General features: G+C 42.5%; 1 protein-coding gene across 1 annotated transcript in view; it reads right to left on the bottom strand.

The window, feature by feature from the left end:
* IL1RL2 (interleukin 1 receptor like 2) overlaps nucleotides 1-24097 on the bottom strand; it is a 56522-nt gene that overhangs the window by 14363 nt on the left and 18062 nt on the right. The window contains exons 7-9 of the mRNA XM_075562681.1: nucleotides 20953-21082; nucleotides 19859-19995; nucleotides 3632-3775 (exon numbers count right to left, since the gene is read on the bottom strand). Of these exons, the coding sequence (XP_075418796.1) occupies nucleotides 3632-3775; nucleotides 19859-19995; nucleotides 20953-21082 (411 nt within the window). The remainder of the gene's footprint in view (nucleotides 1-3631; nucleotides 3776-19858; nucleotides 19996-20952; nucleotides 21083-24097) is intronic.

Raw genomic sequence — 24097 nt, 5'->3', positions numbered from 1 at the left:
CAAGGACCTCCCTGTCCCTGCCTTTGTCATCAGTCCCAGTCACAGGACTTGAATGTCTGCCTGCACACCGCAGTTAAGGAGCCATGGTGGACAGCCGTTAGGCACTCATCCCACCTTATGGTTCCACGGGAGAAAGTCTTGGTGATCAACTTCTATAAAGACGGTAGCCTGAAGTAACCTGTTGGGGAAATTCTTCTCTGCCTTGTGGGGCTGAGGTTGGGGTTGCCATGAGTCAGAAATTCACTGAACAGCACATCAGTTACATAGACTTCGCAGTGCCTTGTACTAGTTTTTCCAGACAACTAGGGAGATTACAGCAGAGCTACTACTTTCAGAGGCTTTACACAATTTCATCCATTCTCCAAGGAATAGCTAATGCACAAAAGTGGGAAGTGCCTGTGAATGATATCTGAGGAGAGCTCTAACTAAGACATCTCTTTATCAAATGATGCTAGCAGAACCTGGGCACCGCAGACCACGCTACAACTCTAGCCCAGAGCAGTGTGTGGTGACTCGCTTTAAACTTCCTGCAGAGTAACCGAGTCCCTTCTGCACCACGGGGCCCCTACTCACTGCCTCCCACACTTTCGCTCATTTTCTCCCCAAGGCACTCTGTGAGGGAGACTTTGATCATTTCTATCACTCTTACTACAGCCCAAAGAGAGAGACTTTTTAAGCACCATCTCAGGGAGCCCAAGAGGAAACCCAAATTCAAGTCAGTCTGTCTCTAGGACATGAGCATTTCAGAGAGTAATCTTGTCAGGCATCCCTGCAATGACCAGAAAGACCCACTAGTCATAGTCAACTCACCTTTCTCTAAAACGTAAGTTGTGCTCATGGGCCCATTGCTTTGAAAACGGATCATGAGTGGAGTCTTTTGTCCTAGGAGGAAAGCTCTTCATTTGCCAACACCAGTATCTGTGAGACCCTCTGTAAGAGTTTCCTGTGGGATCCAGATGATTTTCAGCTACTTAGCAAATATTCACTTAGTCACTAATACTCTGCACCACCACCCATCCGTTTTCTATCCCACGGTGGTGTGTATATTGTTAAGGGGCTAGAAAAGAGCCCTGATAACATGGTGACTTAGGCGTTGGGCTGCTAGCTACAAGGTCAGCAGTTCAAACCTACCAACCAATCCATGGGAGAAAAATGAGGCTGTCTGCTTCTAGAGAGCTTTAGTGTCTTAGCAATACCACACTACCACATGGCGTCGATATGAACCAGAACTGACTCAATGGCAGCAAGGTCACCCATGGTGAGCATGTTTCAGTGGAACTTGCAGACTGAGACAAAGGAGGGAAAAAGGGCTAGGGATCTACTTCTGAAAATCTATCCATGAAACCTTTATGGATGACAGCAGATCACTGCCTAACTCACTTGCCCCAGACACTGAGATAGTTAGGGCTTGTGTCAACTTGGTTGGGCCAGGAGTCTCGGGGGCTTGGCGGTTTAAGACCTAGTAATCCTTGATGGTGTGGTCTAACATAATGCAATCACTTCCATCATTTTTGCCTCTAAGCAGCCAACAATATCATTGATATTGCACACAAATAAATTCTCCTTAAGGTCATCCAACAACAGCTTCAGCAGTACATTTACAGGGAGTTGCCAGAGTTCAGGCTGGATTCAGAAGAGGACATTGGCCGAAAGCAGAGAATACCAGAAAGAGGTTTACTTGTGTTACATTGAATATGCAAAACATTTGACTGTGTGGACCATAATAAACTGTGAATAACCTTGACATGAACAGGAATTACAGAACACTTCATTGTGCTCATTCTGAACTTGCACATGGATCAAGAAGTTGTGCAAACAGAACAAGAGAATACTGTGTGGCTTAAGATCAGAAAAGGTGTGCATCAGGGTTGTATCCTCTTGCCATACTTATTTCAATCTGTGTGCTGAACAAATTATCGGAGAAGCTGGATTATGTGAAGAAGAGTGTGGCACCAGGATTGGAGGAAGGTTTATTAACAATCTGAGATGTGCAAATGACACAACCTTGTTTGCTGAAAGTGAGGAGGACTTGAAGCACTTACTGATGAAGATCAAGGTTGGTAGTCTTCAGTACGGATTACAACTCAATATTAGGAAGACCAAAAGCCTCACAAGTGGACCAATAGGTAGCATCATGATAGATGGTGAAGAGGTTGAACTTGTAGAGGAGTAGTCAAGAGATCAAAAGGTACATTAGGTAGATCTGCTGCACAAAGCCTTTTGGGAGAATTTAAGAGCAAGGACATTTCTGAGGATTAAGTTGTGCCTGAACAAAATCATAGTATTCTCCATTGCATCATATGCATGTGAAAGTTGAACAATGAATAAAGAAGACTGTAGAAGAATTCATGCATTTGAATTGTGGGGCTGGAGAAGAACTTTCAAAGTGCCATGGGCTGCTAAAGGGACAAACTGATCTGTATGAGAAGAAGTACAGCCAGAGTGCTCCTTAGAGGCAAGGATGGCAAGATCTCATTTTACATACTTTGGACATATTGTCCGAAGAGACTAGTCCCTGGGGAAGGACATCATGCTTGGTAAAGTAGAGGGGCATTGAAAAAGAAGGCCCACCACAAGATGGATTGACACCATGGCTGCATCAATAGGCTCACACATCGGAACAATTGTGAGGATGGCGCAGGACCAGGCAGGGTTTCTTTCTGTTGTGCATTGGGTCGCAATGAGTCGGGGTGGACTGGATGGCACGGAAAAACATAAGCAGCCAATGAGCTATAAAAAGATTAAGGTGGCTGCAGCATCCTTACTCAGCTCACAGTTCTGATGCGCTCAATTAAAGGTAGCTTCCTACTATGGAAAAGCTCTTTGCTGGATCTAGATCGTCCACTTGACTCATAAGCCTGGTAGTCCTTGGACTTGAGCCTATAGCTTGCCATATTGCCAGCAACGTGGGAGTCATCATCAGCCGGCCATCTGACCTGCTAACCTTGGATTCATTCACCTCTGCAGGCACCGGTCTACGGCCTTCCTCCTGATCTTGGGTGCATCAGTCCCTGCAACTCGGTGAGTCAGAAGAAGCCTCAAGCCTAATATCTGAAAATGGAAACTGCCTGGACAAGGACTGGCCCACGTTTACAACTGTGTGGGCCATTTGCTTGATCTGCGTTTCTACGTATGTACATACATATATTGGTGCCGCTGGCTTTGCGTCTCTAGAAAGCCCAGCCTAAGACAGACATGTGATGAGGAAGGATGAATCGAGAGGAACATTATGTGCGGTGAGGGGAAGAGCCTTTGGGGGGGGGGGTGGCGTCTCGTGGAGCTGGATTGGCACAAAAGGCACAGCAATGAATTAGGGGGAAGATTCAGGTCCAGACAATGTTTTCTTCTGATGTGCATAAGGTCACCAGGAGTCAGAATTGATTGCAGCTAATAACACCCTACCGGTCTTATGTGAGGGAGAAGTGCTGAGAACATGGACACATCATGTTTCAACGCGTAAGAAGTTCCCAAAAGAGTCCTTTCTCATATTTTTCAACAGGAGGAAAGGCAAGCTAGTAAAAGATGACAATGTGCAGTTAAAATGGCATGAGGAAATAGCAGTTTTGAGGCATTATTCAATAATGAGGAAATAGCAGTTTTGAGGCATTATTCAATAATTCCCCACACTTACCATTTACGTTCCCAGCAGAAAGGAAGGCACTTCGATACCAGAGCACAAGGTCAATCTTAAAAAGGTTGTAAATGTACATGACGGACAGGACTGCACTTGTCAAGGCGATGAACCCGCCTATCAAGTAGGCTCGGTAATCTGAAACTAACGTGGCAACAAAAAAAATAAGATGAGAGAGCGAATTAATTACATCCTTTACTAATGCCGACCACGTTATAAATACTAAATGGAAATGTGCAAGAACACAATGAGTCAGTATTTATTTAAATTTAAATAATAGGTACTGGAGTCAAAGCATCTGTTCTAAGAATGGATTTGGGGAAACCAAGTCTGACCTCTTGGACACCTCAAAGGGAGCGGTTCCAGGGTTCTGGCACTGCCAGCCCACCCAGCACTTTTCTCCGGCACACCAGACCTGCTTTCCAAAGATGCATGGCCAGGCACGCCTTGGTCAAAACCAGAATCTCCAGCGCAGATCCTGGGCACCACTCATTGGATACGTCCCTCCAGGGGCTTTGTGGCACGCTCTTGATTCATAACCACTGTAGAAGCTGCTCTCTCCCCGGTATGCAAAATGGAGAATCGGGACTCCTGAGGCGAGATATGCGGAGCCGTCCATCGCCTGCTTGAGGAGCTGTCTCTGCTGGCTCCTTAAGCTGGGCAAAGAGCCAGTCTCTCAGGCAGCTCTCTCTCCCTCATCAGAGTGCCAGCTTGGCACCTCAGCAACGGGGTTTCCATCCTACTCTGCTTCATGAGACCTGACAGGGAAGTGAGGAGCAGAAGTGGTGAGGCAGGAGACAACCAAGGAGCAGAACCAGTTGTGCTGGAACTCCGAGTCCGTGAAAACATGTTCCTGCACATCTGAGAAAGGGAGCGGTACAGCCACCTGCCCCACCACAGCCCCAAACTTCGTGCCTCCCAGAGAATCCCAAAAGAGGAAGAAAGAGGAAGGAAGAGAAATCCTTCCCATTCTGCACAGCTCACTTCATACCCCACTCAGTCCTTCAGCCACTTTCTGATGCCTGGTTCCCACTAGACAGTGAGGTGGTGCCTGGAGGGGTGGGGGAAGACCCTATTTTCCTAAACCGTGAGAGCACTTTGGTTTCTTTAAATATTCATTGAAGAGCTTTCTTAATCATGTCCCTAGGCCTCACAATGTAGTACACAGACTGAAGCCAACAACTCCCTTATTTTTAGTCCCATCAATTACGTGACACTCTAAAGCACAATAACTGAAAGCATATGGGACGCTTTAAAAATACCAAGGCATTGATTAAATCCCAGCACAACCGCGTGTAACTGCCTGTATCTTGGTGCCAAATCCAATCCGGGACCACTTGTTAGGACCTCTAGCTTCTAACCGTTGGACTGGTTTGCCCTCTTCCATTCTCTGTATCTTTGCCTTTTTTCTTATTCTGTTTTTGTTACTGTTTCTTCTTGGAATAAGAATGCCCCCTCTTGAAAAGGTGCAACCATGTCTAGGAAGCTGTAATGTATACTTCAGGGAACGTTAGTATTGAAAACTGTCAGGATGGGGAAAACGTTTTAATTTTATTTAGAAGATTTTTAAAGTTGCTGGTTAGTAGACAAGGAGGGATGGCTCAGAAATTGCAGGCTGACCATTCATTGTGCTCAGGAGTGCTGATACCCTCTGCTATGTAAATAAGTTAAAATGGAAAGTCATTCAAGGAGGGTAGAAGCTTTGAGGATTCTGTAAGTGGTACAATGGATTAATGCACTCAGCTGGTATCCCAGATTTTGTTGTTTGGAATCCCCCAAGAGTAGTCCCAGAGGACGACCTGCTGATCATCTACTTCTGAAAATCAAGCGCCCCCATCCCGTGGAGCACAATGCTAGCCTGAACCCGATGAGTTTGCCATGAGCAGGAGTCCACCAGCTACCACGAGGCTGTGTGATGGGCTTTGGACACAGTCCTGTTCAATATGCCAGATGCCCTGCTGAGGGTCCTATTCAATGACAGTCACCACTGGAGGGCAAATGTTACCACCAGTCTTAAATGAAAATGCTAGCTGAGAATGAGTGATTAATAGTCAGTCAGAGAAGGGTACACCAGTCTAAATAACTAGCTGGTGATCATCCTTCAGACTAATGAAATAGATTCAAATCTGAAGGTATCTTCAACAAAAATAAGGATGTAGCTGGGTTAGCTGTACCTGACCCCAATAAACCTCAAGACACTTGCATCTTGGAGGGCAATTTTCCTAAGACTATAGAGCAAGCAAAACAAAATATGCACATACAAACTAAGTTGTATGTGACCTGGATGGAAGAAAGTTGAATCTAGAAAGTGCAAATTCTTAGCTGGCCTAAAACAAAGGAGATGAATGACCTCCTCCTGCATGAGTAGCAGGTGTTAGCTGATAGATGCATTAGTCCCTCAGAGCCTAGAATTGGCCTCAGAATCCTTCTGAACACAGGTACCTCTAAGTAGTCATTATCCAGGAAATTAGGACAGGTAACTCCTGGTTTATAATGTATTCAGTTTATGGCAATCCACCCTTACACCTCGCCAATATCAGTTATTGGTTTTTGCACCCTATCGTCAATAATATGTACAACATACAATGTGGCCGCATGTAATTTGGTGATGGTTCAATTCTCAGATGTCCATCCACAGATGTTCAGTTTTATGATTCTAGCAGGCTCAACGAAGTTGGCATCAGGAATCACAGCAGAGAAGAGGGTGGGACAGTCAGTGTTCAACTCTAATGACATTGGGCGATTAAAGTGTGCACATGCCATTGTGACTCTGACTTCGTAGTGAGAACTCTGATACTAATTTTACTGTAAACCAGGTCTGCAGCATGGCCTTATGCAGTTCTGCGCAATAAGATGACTCCATTGTTCATTCGAAATCGAGTTGCTCAAGTTTCTCTAAATATAATACCTACTCTACCGATGTCCACAACTAGATGTCTAACAGAAGAAGTCATGTCACTGGGAGTTCTGATCCAAAAGAGGTGAGGAAGGCTCTAGACTTGAATATGAAGGAGAAGTAGTCATTGGCATAAAATTAACAATTTTAATGAAGAAGAAGCAAGGGCTAATTTACAAGCTGGAAAAGCTGCTGGTTTGTGATAGAAGACCAGATCCAGAGAAAGATTCCTATATGTTTACTGACAACTCGAACAAATTCACAGAACCTTTTTAAACACCTGAAGTAACAAGGAGAAAACTACCGTGAGCACTTTTATGTCTGCCAGGCTTGGTTTCATCTCTTCCAATGCTAACATGACATGTGTCCAATTGGAGGAGCTGGAACCGCTGATGGAAGTTGTCAACAACAACAGCAAAAAAAAAAAAAATCAGTGCTGAGCTGGACAACAGAAGATGAAATGAATCAACCGGAGCAGATTTTCAGCACAGGCAAAACAGGCTTGTTTTGGAAAAGAATGTCAGAGCATACCTATTTTCAAAAAGAAATGAAGTAAATGCCTGGTTTTGAGGTATATAAGCAGTATCAGACTGTGGCTTGAAGGAAGTGTATTGGGTTTAAATAAAGCCTTTTCTTTTTTATCTTAGAAGTTTGGAAACCTCTAAGCCCTCAATTGATGGACAAAAATAAGCTACTGGTGTAGCACAGGAATAATTCCAGGTCCTGGATCCAGATTGTGTTCTTCAAAAGCTGCCACTTGTATCATGTCATCCAAAACTACATGCCTATTTACTTGAAAGGAATATTCTGTTGCTACCTGAAACCGCACCCAGGATATCCTCTTCACAGAGGTTATCTACATTAGGAAGTGAGAGTGGTTTGTCTGTCTCCCACTTTGGCAGCTGTGATTCAGCCTATAGATCAGGGTGCAATCACTGCCTTCAAAGCATGATACCTAAGGATTCTATACATTTATTCAGGCAGTAGCTGCAATAGATGGAGAATCAACAGCCACACACAACTTTCCTCTAGTTCTTAAATGCTTCCTCCCCCCACCCCCTGCCACTATCATGATTCCAATTCTACCTTACAAATCTGACTAGACCAGAGGATGTACACTGGTACAGATAGGAAGTGGAAACACAGGGAATCTAGTGTGGATGATCCCTTCAGAACCAGTGGTGAGAGTGGTGATACGGGGGGGGGGGGGGGGGGGGGAGGTTGTGCGGGGGCAGAGGGAGGGGAAGGTAGAAAGGGGGAACCAACTATAAGGATCTACATATAACCTCCTCCCTGGGGGACGGACAACAGAAAATTGGGTGAAGGGAGACGCGGGCAGTATAAGATATGATAAAATAATAATTTATAAATTATCAAGGGTTCATGAGGAAGGGGAAGCGGGGGAGTGGGGGGTGGTGGGAAAGAAAAGAAAAATGAGAAGCTGATTCCAAAAGCCCAAGCGGAAAGCAAACGTTTCAAGAAAAACGAGGGAGACAAATGTATAGGTGTGCTTTACACAATGGATGGATGTATGGATTGTGATAAGAGTTGTATGAGCTCCCAATAAAATGATTTTAAAAAAGGATTATGATATCCTTCCATGTATCTGGAACATTGCGTCTTTCCTGGGAATGAGTTACAGAAAAATATATGCAAGGGCTAAGGCAAAAAATTGTGAGATATGTGAAAATGTTCCAAATATTTGATCAGTGATATGAATGGAGGGGTCAGTGGAAAAGTTGCCCATTTGATAATAACCTTGGATTTAGAACTTGCTTTGCCAATGTCGAGCTGTTCATACCACGAAGAAGAGGAACTAACTAACCAAGACTCAATGGATCTGGAAGAGGAGAGAAACACTAAAGAGGACAAACTAATGAGGAGGCAGAAGGAGAGAAGCTATCAAAAGATTTGACAATGAAAAGATTAGCTAAAATTAAAAAAATAAACTAAATCAGAGGTTTCCATTGCTTGAAATCCTACTGTATGTTGGTAACTACCTGTATTGACCACCTTCAATCAACAACTACTAAACAAAGACCTTAAACCTATAGCTTGAGGTCACTTTAGATTATAACCACAACTCATGAAATCTCGGAGGCCTCGTGCAGTCAGCCTCACCTCTTTTATCTGAGGTGGGCTCAGAGTCCCTTCTCCTGACCTAGACTGGGCTGACTTTCTGCTGGAGAGCTACAGAACAAGGGAGAAAGGGGGGAGGATGTGCCCGCAGGCTCTGCCTTACTTTCTGGGGAGAAAACAACCTTTTTCTCACTGGCCTATGGAGAGTCCGTCCTCTCTATGCGTGGCACAATACTGGAGGCCCGAGCCTGCTCTAAAGTCACTCCTTCATCAGAATATGGATCTTTGAACTTCTGGCCCATGCAGGGCCCACCCCCATCCCTTATCAGTCTCTCAGTTCTGTGGAACAGGTAAAGGTGACTACTGGAAAGTACATGTGAAAAGCTAGATTAGGGAGGGCTTCGAATGTCAAGCAAGTAGTCCCAACTTCATTCCAGAGGTGAGGGGTAGCACTGAAGTTCAGCTTGGAGGTGGTAGACTTAGGGCTTCCTCGGGGAAGACAGGTCTACTACAATAAGTAAAATAGAACATCATGAAGGCAATCACTTGAAAACCCATGTCATTGTCCAATTAGTATTTAAACATGCCTTGGGCAAAGACACTCATTAATGTAGAAAAATACACTTTGGTAGGTCTTGTCAAGTATCATGCTTTGTGTTTGTTCCACACAATCACCTTGGATTCTCTCACCCACTGCTCGGGGGTGGAAAGCATAATCACATGCAAGAACAGCTCAGCGTTATGTAGAAAAGCTGAAGCTGGACTCTGCTCTAGCAAGTCTACTCCTAGAGATCGATCCCATAGGAAAACTTCTATAGGATTCAGCAAGGCAGGGAGTTTCATAAGAACCCAATTTGGCCGTGGACCCAAACTGGGAACAAGTCTAATGACCACATGTCTAGAGTAGAATGGATAGGGTAAGTTGGGGCCAGGTTGTTCAATGAAATATAATTGAGAATTAATAATGGATAAGTTTCAGCTATATCCTAATCAAATGCTCCACCAATTAATCTTGTGAATATAAGAAAATAAGCAAGTCATAAGAGAAAGTATTATATGAGGGGGCTTTATATCATTTGTGGAAAAGTTCTATTATAGTTTTATTCCAGTTTCCACAAACTTTTCAAAACTATAAAAACTAGTAAGACTAGACTATATCTTAAAGATATATACTTACATGGAAAGCAAGACAATGATTAGGCTAAAAAATTCGAGAGTGGTTATCTACACAGGGGAATGGGCTCGCAAACAGGAAGGACAAGGAGAGGGTTTTCAGGTTTGGTAACATTCTTTTCCTCCGTCCAGTGGTATTTCCACATGTGTCTCACATACTTGTTCCATGGTACATATATTCTGTATGTCCTGTTCTATCTAAAGCAGGCACTCTTCTGTGCTATAACTGACAATAAAAAGAAACGTAAGCCCCGCTGATTCATAAAATAATCCGGTGGGAATACATTATTAGCCTCTTTTGTAAAAGGGAAATGAGTACAGAGAGATTGAGGAACAGTGCTGTGTTTATTCAGCTCTTAAATGATAGAGGCAAAGTCTGAACCGAGATCCTGACCTTAAAGCCATTGCTCAAACTCTTCCACCATCTGCCTTGCTGGTGAAGAGAGGAGGAACAGACCTCCCGGCCGACCTTGTACAGGCAGAGTCTGCAGAACAAGACAACTAAACATGTGAGAAAAGGAAGGAGGCATCAACACAAGCCTCGAATTTGAGCCCAAATAACTTGGAAAATGGAAGTGTCACTAACTAAAGTCCATAAAATGGGAAAAAGATCAGGAGGTTTTACAAGGGATTCATCTGCTTTCAATATTTAGCCCATGTACCTGCAGTCCATAGGGCAGTTAGCAACGCCGGGCTGCCACATGGGAAGGGAGGAAACATTTGGCGATTTGGACCTTGTTTCCACCTGCGGGTAACGATTGAAGCCACGAGGATAAGGAAGATTGTCATGGCCAAGAAGGTAGAAAGAGCAACATCGCCAGAATCGTCCGGATGTACCACAGAGAGAACAGCTAGAAGCAAAATGTACTGAGGACAAAGTGACCAAAGTAACTCTCTGTGACAGAGAGAAGCCACTGAGAAGAGAAAAAAAAAACCCACAAAAAAACAGACAGTGGTGGAAGAGGAACACAGACTCCTTCCAATTGATGCGATGAGATGCAAGGAGAACGGATTCTGAGTAAGTCGAGGATTGGAGGGGCAGTGTGGTCACTTTCCGTTAAAGCGGTCGCGCACTGTAATGGATTGGATTGTATGCCCCAGGGTGTGCTGAAATCCTAACCACTGTCCCTGTGGATGTGATGCTGCTTAGAAACAGGCCTTTTCTTTCACTCTGTGAATGCGATCATTTCAGAGTTGGGTGGCAACTAAACGTGACTCCTTCTGAGTTATTAAAATGACAGAGTAGACACAGACATTCACAGGGGAAAGACAGACACTGAGGAATGCCATGGACCCCAAGGCCTGTCAGGTGGCACGAGCTGAAAGGAACCTTGGTGAGACAATAGGAGTGCTGGTGGTGCCATAGCTAGAGCGCTCTACTGTTAAGAGAGGTCAGTGGTCAGAATTCACCACTCAGCAGGCTGCGATAGTCTGCTTCTATAATCGTTACATAGAGGCTTCTAGAAAGACAGTAGGCTTAGAACAGAAACCCTTTAAAGCAAATCTGCTCTGTCCTATAGGCCACTGTAAGTCAGATCAACTCAATGATGGCAGCACATTCGGTTTAGTTTTTAATAAGCCAAAACAGGCCAAGAAGACCATACACATCCTTAAGCCACACCCTGCATTCATACTTCCAGCCTCCAAAAGTGAGAGAATGTAAGTTTCTGTTCCTTAACACTAATCATTTATGCTACTTTTGTTAGGCTAGCGCTGTTTTAGCCAAGACCAGGACAGAGTGGCCTTGGCCTCCAGTCCACAGATGTGAGATGAAGACAGACATAGACACCTTCCCTATCTCCATTGCTTGGCTGTGAGCAGTGAAAGGCACTCCCCAAGTCAAGTTCTTGGAGCACAGGCACATTTGTTAGCTCCATGCAGCATCCACAGGATTGTATGCTAAGCGGTAGAAAAACATGTCTGCTGGGTTGTAACTAGGATTGCACGCAAACATGGGCTCAGGTTATTGTTAAGGGACATTGACAGATTCAGACCTTCTGCTCTTGCATGTAGCTAACTAACTACCTAAATAAAACAAAATTTAACAAAACAGTAATCAAATTAAAAGAAAATGAAAATAGTTGTCTTAGTGAATCATACCTCAGCATTCTACAGAGCATGTCCTACCCTTTCCCAGTAGGTCATGGTAATGTACTAAGTAAGTCATGTACTAAGTACATGGTAATGTGGATAGTTCAATGAAAGTAAACAGGATGATACCAAAGGGCTTCTTAAGTGTAATTTGTGGGCAGAAGTGGACCGGTGGGAAGCTTGCTGATTTTTCTAAAAAGAAAAATCCACATGTAGACACTGGTCCATATTAAGGAAACACATAGAGGAAATTTATAGACACCAATCACAGTCTAGGAAACTCATGGGGTAGGTCTACACTGTCCTATAAAGCAACAATGGGTCAGCATCATCTCAATGGCAATAAGTTTGGTTTGGTTTTAAAAAATCAATAAATGAGGAGTATTTTATATAAATGTATAGATTTATTTCAAGAATATGGACCATGCAGTTGAAAGCTGGCAAGTCCCAAATGAGTGGGTCAGGTGTTAGACTGGAGGCTTCTTCTGACATGCAGTTTCAAGGGCTGACAGTCCAATCTTAGCAAATTGGATGGCAGGGTGCTTGCTGACTCATGAGCCTGCATGAGCTGATGGCTCACATTCCAAAACCAGGGGTCAGAAGGTGAAAAATCAGATGTTGGAACAAGAGAGGTCAAACTTTGAAAATGAGTGGGAGAGGAGTGTAAAAAATGGTGATACAATAGGACTCACCCATCCAGAGCTCCTACTGACAGACCAGAAATTTGGGGGGTAATGTAAAGGAAATAGGGAGCTGGAGTCCTGAAATTAGAACTAGGGTACCAGGGTCTCTGCTGAACCCCTTTTTGTGTGGGATTTCCACTCACAAAGCAAACCAAGAATGCTCTAAAGCACTGTATCTTCGGGAGCCCGTGGGCACTGGCTACGCCTTGCCTGGAGCAGTGATTTCTGTAGACGGACCCCAGAGAGCAGACAGAATCCCAGACATGAGAGGAACTCCACTCGGGAGCTCTCCAAGCAGTTGGCTGCCTTCAGCTCACAGCCTGGGGATTGGTGGTAGTGGGTAGCCATAATTTGGGGTAGAAGAAAAAGTAGATTTTTACCTGAGGTAGATTGCAGTGTGGGTGAAAATAGGCACAAAGTTGGGAGTCCGGGGAGGAAATTTAGTTCCAATTGGCCGAGAAGGAAACAACCCCACTTATAAACTGGATCTCCCCCTCTGGGGATTAGCCTGACAGCCCCCAAATCAGAGCACATCACAAGCATAATTTTTTTTTAAGGGTGAAGTGTATATTATTGGTTTAAAACTCAAACCCAAGTCTGGTTGCCCAGCTCCAAGGAACACATAGGCTGGAGGCCCTTAACATAAATCAGCATAAAAAAAACCTAGCTAAGGAATTCCATAACTCACCTACAGGGCCTGGCAGCTTTTTGCATAACAAAGACACGCTATAGCAAGCTTCAGCTTCAAACAGCATGGAGCTACAGCCCAGAGACTGGGAAACAAGTTAATTTGATTTTATTCTAGCAGGCCAGGGGAATAAAAAAATAAAATCCTCTGATCTAGTAAGCACCAGCAGACTAGATAGGACAATAAGCCCAGCTTCCCTCTCAGTGATTCTACACATAGCTAGGGAGTCCCTGCCTGTCCTGGGGCACTAGACGGGGCTGTGGACTGTGGGAACACCCCAGTCCCTGCTGCAGTGCTACATACAGCACAAGGCAGGTACACCAGCGAACTCCAACACTCAACTGACGCTTGGCCACAGGTGCGATCTGGCCTTTGAAGTAATCCCACACAGCATCTGTGGAACCCTACATCAAACAGGTACGCCACTCCGCTACCTTGAGGAAGAGTTGAAACTCCTCCATCCTCAAGGACAGGTGATCAAGTCAGTCTCAGCTATCTCCTTACCTACTACTCTATTTCTTCCCACTCTATTCACTAGGTCTTCTATCTTTCCCATCACAGTCAGTCTCAACGAGCTCAGGTTTGTGTTGGGTTTTTTTTTCCCCTCTTTCTTCTTTTTCCCTCTTTCTTCTCTTCTCTCCCACTCTCTCCTATCATATGCCACTACTGGCTTCCAGGTCACTACCCTCTGCTTAAGGGCAACTCAACCCAAATAGCAGGAGGAACTCCAACCTGCCCTCTGTGGGAGTGCTTGCTGTACACCACACAGGCAGCTGTGAAAAACATCTACCCCATGCTGCACTGCTGAGGAAACCTCTGTCAGACCTCTAAGGCGATCTCTTCAACTAGGGCAATTGTGCCCAACAACACTGGGTCCTGGCATTAAAGGGCACACCAACCTGCCATTGTAGGGCAGGGTCTAAACCCCTCTGGCCCCACATTCAAGCAATCAGGGTTCATCTATCTCTTTATTATTTATTTCCTCCTTCTCTTTCTCCTCCCTCTTAACCATCACAGCCAAGATTAGTGAACACAATTGGGTTTTCCCCGTCTTTCTCTTTATCCTTTTTCTTTCTTTCCTCTTTCTGTCTTTGTTCTCTTCGCTTCTCTCTTGGCTTGTATGATTCTCTCTGCTCCTTCTCATTCCTTTCACAGGCCACTACTGTTTCCCAGACCCTACACTCTGCCTAGTGCATCCCTGTCCTCACAGCGGGCACCATGACCCCTAAGACAGTGGTGCACACATGATGAGTCAGTGCACAGCACAAGGTCAGCTACTTTTTAAACTACTTTTAAAATTCGCTCTCTTTCTCCTTCCTTTTATCTTCTTTTTTTCTTTCTTTGTGTTCTTCTTTCCTGTTTTCTTCTCTTCTGCTCGTCTTCTATCTCTTCTCTATTTCCCACCACAGCCTGAGCAGATTTAGTTCTCCTTTTTAGTTGTTTTCTTCTCTTTTTTTGTTACTGTTTTCACTTTTGTTTACTCTGTGCATTTTAGTTGTGTGTGTGAGAGTGGGTGTAAGTTTGCTTGGAATTATTGCTCCAGTCTGTGTCTTCCTCTTTCTCTCTTTTTCCTCTCCTTTAACTCTCTTTCTTGTCACAAGCCACTAACGGCCTCTGCTTGGGAAGCTCTGAAGGCCCAACTGAGGGAGCTCCCACCCACATCATTGTTCCATAAAGTGGAAATTAACAGAAAGAGAGTGAAGAAAACCAGCACAAACACTTGGAGGATGAACAATTTCCTTTGAAAAAGGAGTGGGTATTGACCAAGATCAGAGATGAAATCAGGAAATTTCTAGAAACCAATGAGAACGAAAATACGACATACCAAAACCTGTGGGATACAGCAAAGGCATTTATAAGAGGAAGGCTAATAGCAATAAATGCACACATTAAAAAAGAAGAGCGCTTTGTGGATGATATGCAGACACAAAACTTACACCAATTAGAGCAGAGTCAACAGAACAAATCTACTGATAGAAAGAGGATAGATATAATAAAAATCAGAACCGACATGCAGGAGAGGAAAAAATTAATGCCAATAAAAATTGATTCTTTGAAAGTATTAACAGAATTGATAGACCTCTGGTAAACCTAACCAAAGAAAGGAACAAATGACATTTGCAAGGATCAGGGATGAAACAGGGGACATTGTGAATGAAATCAAAAGGATAATTACACAGTAGTATGAATGTCTATTTTCTAATGAATTCAACAATTTGGAAGACATGGACAAATATTTGGAAACACAATTCCTCACTGGACTATCCGAGATGGATGTCAACAACCTCAACAGACCCATAGTAATGGAATAGACAATGTAATCAAGGGATTACCAACAAAAAAAATCCCCCAGGCCACATATGGAGGGGGAAGAAGTGCAGAATTAGCAGAGAACTCCTCAAGAAGAAGGACAAAATGGGAGGGCTTGCTCTACCTGATTTCAGCACGTACTATACGGCCACAGTCGTCTAAACAGTGTGGTACTGGCATAATGACAGCTATTCAGACCAACGGAAAAGAGCTGAAGACCCAGCATCAGCATACAACATAAAAACATCAGCATACAGGCAACTGATCTTTGATAAGGGCCCAAAATATTAAATGGGAAGCAGATGCCATCCTCAATAAATGGTGCTGGGAAAAAAATGGATATCTACCTGCAGAAAAATGAAGCAAGACCCTTACCTCACTCCATGCACAAGTATAAACTCAAGGTGGATCGCAGACCTTGAGATAAAACCCAAAACACTTTGGGCCAATAATGAGGGAATTGGAACAAACCTGAGAATTTGGTACAGGGAATACATAGGCTATCAGAAATAGGGAAGGATACAAATACAGAGGAGTCACAAATAGACAAGTGGGATATACTGAAGATAAGACACCTGCGTACATCAAAAGAATTCACCAAGAGAATAATAAGACAGTCCACCAACTGGGAAAACATCTTTAGCAATGACACATCAGACAAAGGCCTTATTACTAAAATCTACAATACTTTACAAGCTTAAAATAAGAGAAAACCTAGTTGCCCATGGGGAGGTGGGAAAAGGACCTAAACAAAAGCTTCACAGAATCTGAAATCCGATGGCCAATAAACATATGAGAAAATGTTCCCGATCACTAGCCATAAGAGAGATGCAAATCAAAACAACTATGAGATACCACCTAACACCCTCAAAGATAACCCAATTCAAAAAATCAGAAAGCAACAAGTGTTGGAGGGGCGGTGGTGAGATAGGAACTCTCATTCACTGCTGGTGGACCTGTAGGTATATATAGCCCCTATGGAAATCGATTTGGCAATTTCTCAAACAGGTGGAAATTGAGTAACCATAAGACCCAGTAATCCCCCTACTGGGCATATACCCAAAAGAGGCAAGAAAATAACCACGGACAGACATCTGCTCCAATGCTCATTGCGGCACAGTTCACATTCGCAAGGAATTGGAAACAACCCAAATTTCCATCAAGAGACGAATGGATTAAAAAACTGTGGTATATACATACAATGGAGTACTATGCATCGCTGAAAAGCAGTGATGAACACATGAAACATATAGCCGCATGGGAAGAACTGGAGGAAATTATGCTAAGCGAAGTAAGCCCAGAACAAAAGGACAAGCATTAACATGAGTCCACTGAGGTAAGTTTATGTCTGTCTATCTATCTATCTATCTATTTATCTATCTATCTATCTATCTAAAACAGAGCACAAAAAGGTAAGTGCAAAAGGGGCACAGGGAAAAAGCTACTGTGCACAAACACTCCAGGGTGAGGTCCAGGTAGTGTGGGAGGAGCCAGACCAAATACAGGGGTACATATGGTAGCCAACTAAAAAGGGGGTGGAAGGAGGAAAAGAGAAAGAAAAAAAAGATGTGTGATGGAGGAACAGGGCACTGACCCACCCAAGGGAGGGTATTGTTTGTGTCTCCACAAGGCAAGAGGGACCAGATATAAAGTCAGTACTAGACGAATGCAGTGTGCTGGTAAGGAGTGGGGAGCCAGTGGAGGGGCCTGAGGACTTGGCTCCCATACCAGCTATGTGGACAACTGCCCCTCACCCCAGAAGAATTTACTTGAGAGGACAGCACTGAAGCTGCAGCTAGGGGCGAGGGGCATGTCTGATCAGAGCAAATGGGAGCAAATGAAGGGGGAGGAAGAGAGAGTAGAGCACATCCTGGCCCATCAGGCCTGGAGGATGACATCCCTGCTCTGAACAGCCAATGGACAGAGTGGACAATATGGCTGATCCCACTATGAGAAACACAGTCCCTTGATAGCCCAGAGCCCTAAAGGGGACAACACTGGAGACTCAGTGTCGGGACTGGCCCAGACTGACCCTGTGACACCGAGGCAAAACACTAAAAGCGGGCGCCAGAGCAGCCATGGGAGCAGAGCAGGGAGCCCCCAAGGGGGTACAAAGGACAGACTCTGGACCAGAACATTGGACCAGAACCCCATTGGACTTGACTGAAGAACACACCTAGAGATAAAAAATCAGACCTTGATCTATGTACAGGTTTTTCTTTCTTTTTAAATTTTTTTCTTTTAATTAATTTATTCTTCTATGGGTAATTGGCTTCCGTTTTTTGTTGCCATTGCTGTGTTCTTACTTATCGCCTATCTTGCTATGACTTGATTTTTGGTGCATATTATTATCTCTACAGATCTATCTAGACAATATACACTGGATGAATAGTCTGGAGGAGAAAATAACAGGACCAATGATTCTGGGTGGATGTGGGAGAGGGGGAGGTGGGGGTAAAGAGATGGTGCTGACCAACCCAAGGACAGGGAAGCAGGAAGTGATCCAAAATCAGTGGCAAGGAGAGTGTGAGAGGCCTGGTAGGGATTCAGCATGGGCAAGGTAACCGAGAGAAATTACTGAATTCTACATGCAGGCTGAGCATGATAGTGGGACAAGAGGAAAGTATAAGGAAATAGAGGAAAGAACTAGGTGACAAAGGGTATTCATAGAGGTCTAAAGATTGGAATGTGCATATGTAAATATATTTATATAAGAGTGTGGCGAAACAGATCTTTGTGCATATATTTATAGGTTTAGTATTAAGGCAGCAGATGGACATTGGGCCTCCACTGAATCACTTTACTCAATGCAAGAACACATTGTTCTATTAAACTGGCATTCCAGGATGCACACCTTCCCGAAACAATTGCAGAAGGGACCAGTTATCAGACATCAAAGAACTAAAAATCATATCAGTGGGTGCCCACCTTCCTGATATGATCACTGAAGACAAACATGTGAATAAGCAAATGTGGTGAAGAAAGCTGATGGTGCCCAGCTATCAAAAGATATAACGTCTGGGGTCTTAAAAGCTTGAAGATAAACAAGTGGCCATCTAGTTCAGAAACAACAAAGCCCACATGGAACAAGCACACCAGCCTTTGTGACCACGAGCTGTCAAAGGGATCAGGTATCAAGCATCAAAGAACAAAAAATCATATCATTCTAAATGTGAGTGAGTGCAGAGTGGAGACTCAAAGCCCATTGGTAGCCAACCGGAAACCCACCTACTGAAGGGTTGTGGGGATGAGATGAGCCAATCAGGGTGCAGGGTAGCAATGATGAAACATATAGCTTCCCTCTAGTTCTTAAATGCTTCCTCCCTCCCCACTATCATGATCCCAATTCTACCTTACAAATCTGGCTAGACCAGAGGATGTACATTGGTACAGGTAGCAACTGGAAACACAAGGAATCTAGGACAGATGACTCCTTCAGGACCAGTGGTGAGAGTGGCGATGCCTGGCGGGTGGAGGGAATATGGGGTAGAAAGGGGGAACTGATTACAAGAATCTACATATAGCCTCCTCCCTGGGGTAGGGACAGCAGATAAAAGGGCTGGGGAGATGTTGGACAGTATAACATATGACAAAATAATAATAATTTATGAATGATGAAGGGTTCATGAGGTAGGGGGAAGTGGGGAGGGAGAGGGGAAATGAGTAGCCAATATTAAGGGCCTAAGTAGAAGACAAATGCTTTGAGAATGATTATGGCAACAAATGTACATATGTGCTTGACACAATGGATGTATGTATGGATTGTGATAAGAATTGTATGAGCCCCCAATAAAATGATTTTAAAAAAAAAAGAAAATGAGGGGAACTAAGTTGATGGAAATTTTGGTACTCTCAGTTGCTATACTTTGTACAAGACATTTTTTCTAGCAAATTAAAATAATTAACACTTATTAATATAAAATATATTATTTTTCTTTTACTTTATGATCCTTAAACTAACTTCATATTAGTATTGTTTTCTTATAGATTGTTAGAAGAGCTATAAGAACCCCCCAAAATAATTTATATATGTATATATATATTGAGAAGTCATGCTTAAAAATTCACTCTTCTAGATTTTGATGCATAAAATTTATACTAATTTCAAGTATTTTCAAGGTAGGCTACAATATAATCACAGCCTTATTCAAAAAACCTAAGACACTGGGTCAACTTCTCGATGGATTTCATATTTAGCTTCTCTATGTAAGACTACCTTGTTGCCTCACATCAAACACGTAGTGTTATTTCTCTTTCATATGTGTTTCCAGTCACTATTCTGCTCATGCTGAACCCTGGAGCATTACCTGGGAGCTTTAACATAATGTATGCTGCCGATACTCCAGCGTGGCACACGAAAGGGCGGTCATAATCTTCCAGGCTCACTTGGACGAAGGTTATGTTTAATGTGTACCAAATATATTGCTCCAAATATACGGGAAATCTATAAAACAAAGGAGACGGTCATTAATGCGTGAATATTATTGTCAATAATAAATGAATCCCATTTACACAGCACACTCTGTATTATTTATTCTGGAACATAAAATTACTTCCTGGAGAACACTAGGTACTATCATTTTACCCTAAGAAATAGTTCACTGAAGCATGCTGTTCTTCTGAACAGTGACCAGCCAAGTGTAGTTGTATTAACTATAAACCAAACCCTCAGCTTTAGATCGCCAGGTCCATCTTCTAAGGTGTGTCTGCGCGGTCTCAAACTTCCAACCCTCTGATTAGTAACCAGGTGCTTAATCATTTTCACAGCTACAGACTCTGAATCATCCAATTACATACTTAGAATGCACTATCTCTCTTCTATTGCTTTCTTTTTCTCTAACTCTTAAATGCTTATGGCTCCTGATATAACCCGGGTTCCTTAAGTGGGAAGTACTGTCCCCTGATGGGGAGCTGGATAAACTCACGCAGGAGGGCAACAAAGTGGATACCTGTACTTTGTTTTGGATTATTGGCTACAGTACCAAAGTTTTTAAGTGTACTAAGAAAAAAAAATTTTAACAGACCTGTAGGACAAATAAATGTAGGCACCTATGATAACTAAATTAAAATGGATGGCTTTAAGCAGAAGTGGAGCAAAATGAAAATGTATTGGTACTTCCTTAACTTCACCTCACCTGCTTAACTAGGCTAGCAGTGGGACTGATACCAGCGAGTACCTCCCATTTCTCTGAACCGGCTGCTTGGCTGTATCCGTACTGTGAGCCAGCAATGGGAATGTCCATGAAAGACAATGCTAAAAGGAATGCTAAGGAGGCAGGGAGAACTGTGTTTGAGTTTCATGGGCTTTAAAACCCAAAAGAAAGCAATGGAAAGGCCAAATTAATTCAGATGCTGAAATCTTTGCCAGCTTTGAGAGACGCCACGGAAACAAAAGACTTACTCATATCCTTCTCTGACTCGTTGGGATTGAGCATAGTAGTCATTCACCTGCGTGCTGTTGACTTTCCAGCATCGGAGATTTGTGTTGTCCCTGAAGTCTGTGATATTGCAGGTCACAGTAAGGGGGGAGCCTATAAAAATCAAATCAATAAAGTTTAAATGAAAAGTCTACCAAAAAAAAGTCCTGTCAACAAACACATGCCTTTTTTTCTGAGCCTTGAATGTCTTTGACTTAACAGAATTATCTTAGGTTAATGTCAATCTACTTTATTGCTCTCTCTCTGACAGAGATCATAAGGGACAAGTGCAATTCCAGGATGTTTGTTTATAAGTGTGTGTGTGTGTGTTTGTGTGCGCGCACACACACACGCTGTCTGGGGAGTGTTCACCATAATATCCAGTGCCTGGATACTACTCCTACTTCTGGTACCATTTGTGAAGATCTTCAGTTGGGCTTGAGGGAGGCTTTTATCAGACCAATTTTGCAGATGAAAAGATAGTTCCCATAGATGTGTGTGTACATCTCTTACCTCTGGCTTCTATTACTCAACATTTTGTCTCTAAGACTCTTCCATGCTTTTGACCCAGAATGTGGTATAATGTTTTATCTTACCTACTGTAGCTATAAAGAAGCCTGGTGGCTTAGTGGTTAAACACCCGGGGGTTCTAGTCTACCTTATAGGGTCACTATGAGTGAGAGTTAACTCAATGGCAATGGGTTATACGAGGCTGTTGCTATACTCATACATACATTTTCACCTTTTCCAATATGTGTAATGCTCCTATGAGCCTCCTCGTACATGATTCCTGAAGTAATTGTGCACCCATTTATTATGGATATACACAATAGGTTTAGCTACCTATCTACTACTAAAATTGGAAGACCATAGATTATACATATCATACAATTTTTAAATGATACCAAATTTTTCTGAAGTTATTATACCAATTGACACTTCCACTCAGCAGTCTATGATAGTTTTTTATACTTTACATATTTAACAAGACATACATACTATTGTCAGTAGGTTTTGTTTTAGCCCTTCTGGTTTTACTGTGAAGTAACCAGCATATAGTAGTATCATTTTGTGGATTTTGCTTGCATTTTTTTGGATGGCATTTGATTGAGCACCTTTTTATAATGTCTTTTGTCGTGTCTGCTGAAGTCATTTACCTATCTTTCTATCATTTTCTCCTCATTGATTTGTACTTCTTCATAAACCAAACTCCCGCTGCAGTTGAGTGGATTCAAACTTGTAATAACCCTATATGACCAGATAGACCTGTCCTGGTGGGTTTCCAAAACTGTAACTTTTTTTTGGTAACTCTTTCCTGGATTAGAAAACCTTGTTTTTCTTCCATGGAGCAGCTGGTGTTTCAAACTGCGGACCTAGAGGTTAGCAGCCAAAAATGTAACCACTCGCCCTCCCCCACCCCCCAGGACTCCTGAAACGTCCATAGGTTCAAGATATGTGAAGATGGCATTTGTTCACCTTTTGTAAGTATACTCTCCCACTCAATGGTTTACCTTTCCATTATTTAAAGGTTGTCTTTCATTAAACAGAAACTCTTCTTTTTAGTGTAGTCCGATGCATCAATATTTTCCTCAATAATTACTGTTGCGTATGACATCTTAGAAAAATATTTTTACTGACACTCAAATTATAAAGCTATCTTTCTAGAAACTTCGTTGTTTAGCCTTTCGTATTTACGTTGCAATACACTTGAAATCGGCTTTAGAACTGTGATAAATAAATGAGTTTGATTTTATTCTAGATTTTACCCAACTGTTCGGGATCATTTATTATACAGGTGGTACCATCTCTACTTATCGGTGGTTTCACGTTTTTCAAAATCGAGTGGCATCTGTGCGAAAGCTCCTTGTCTCCTGGTCTTCAACCCTGACATACTGTCTCTTCACCATCAGTGTGGGTGTATCCATCTTCCCCGTAATTCTGAATGCTGTGTGTATGTGTTCACATGCCACAACTCTATAACTGTAATGCTATGTAGAAGCACACGTATATGAACGTACATATATGCCACGTACACACAACACACTTTTTAAGGTCATATTATTATGTACCTACATGTTCAGAATTGAATTTTTTATCATTATATTTCTATTTACTTCTAATGCTTTTTGCCTTTAAAATCTACCTTGAAAGAATAGCAAGAATGGTTAACTGCTAACAGATTGATTGGTAGTTTGAATCTACTCGGAGGCACCCCAGGGAAAAGCCTGGCGACCTGCTGCAATGGCTATTATTAGGTCCTCAGGAAACCCGGTAAAGCACAGCTCTATTCTGGCCCGGGACTGCCAGGAGTAGAAATGGACGTGAGAGTCATTGGTTTGCTTGGTTACAGCAATGTTTTGTTTAGTGCACAGGTAGCGTCATTTTCTATCCTTTAGTCTTCAAGGATCTTGTAATTCACACGGAAGTGGGGTTTTTGTTTGTTTTCTTTTAATGATTAAAAGAAATAATCCACTTGGTAATCTTTATATCTTCAGCATGCAGGCCATCCTGTAATTAATGATATGTGTGGGATGAAATCATGATTTCTCTTTGTTACACCTGTCCTGTGCTTGTTAGTCCTGCTTGCCACTTTGGGTTTGGCTATTTTTTATTTCATTTAATCTTGTATTTTAAAATTATTTTTATTTAAGGGTTACTTGAGATTACTGATTGTTTATTTACTTATCTTTATAAACTGTCTTTTATATTGGGCTCATTCTACATTTTTAGGATTAAACTGGCCAGAGGTTATTTATTTGTGTTTTTTTAATTTATTGTCTCCCTCACCTAATCTCACTCTGGAACTAACCTAGGAATTTACCAATTCTGGGGTTTTTTTATTCATTGTTTTCCACTTTTGTCTTTATTTTCTTTGTTGAGGTGGTTGAGTTGCTCCTTTATGTAGTTAATTGGATAATTTATATATTTTAATCATTTCTATACTTGATATTTAAAAACATAAATTGGGTTAGAATACAATTTTGGTCACATTTCATGAACTTTTGATATACTGTCATTATTTTGTACATATTCAGGATTTAGTTTAAAGTGTAAATATGAAACAAATATGTAAATATAAAGCATTATCAGGGACTGTTGTATAATTTTCTTAAACAAGTGATTTTTACA

This window comes from Tenrec ecaudatus, chromosome 11 (genome assembly GCF_050624435.1).
Source record: "Tenrec ecaudatus isolate mTenEca1 chromosome 11, mTenEca1.hap1, whole genome shotgun sequence".
NCBI classification, from domain to species: domain Eukaryota; kingdom Metazoa; phylum Chordata; class Mammalia; order Afrosoricida; family Tenrecidae; genus Tenrec; species Tenrec ecaudatus.
The sequence above is the reverse complement of the archived record's forward strand: the minus strand, read 5'-3'. Positions and strand labels throughout refer to the sequence as shown.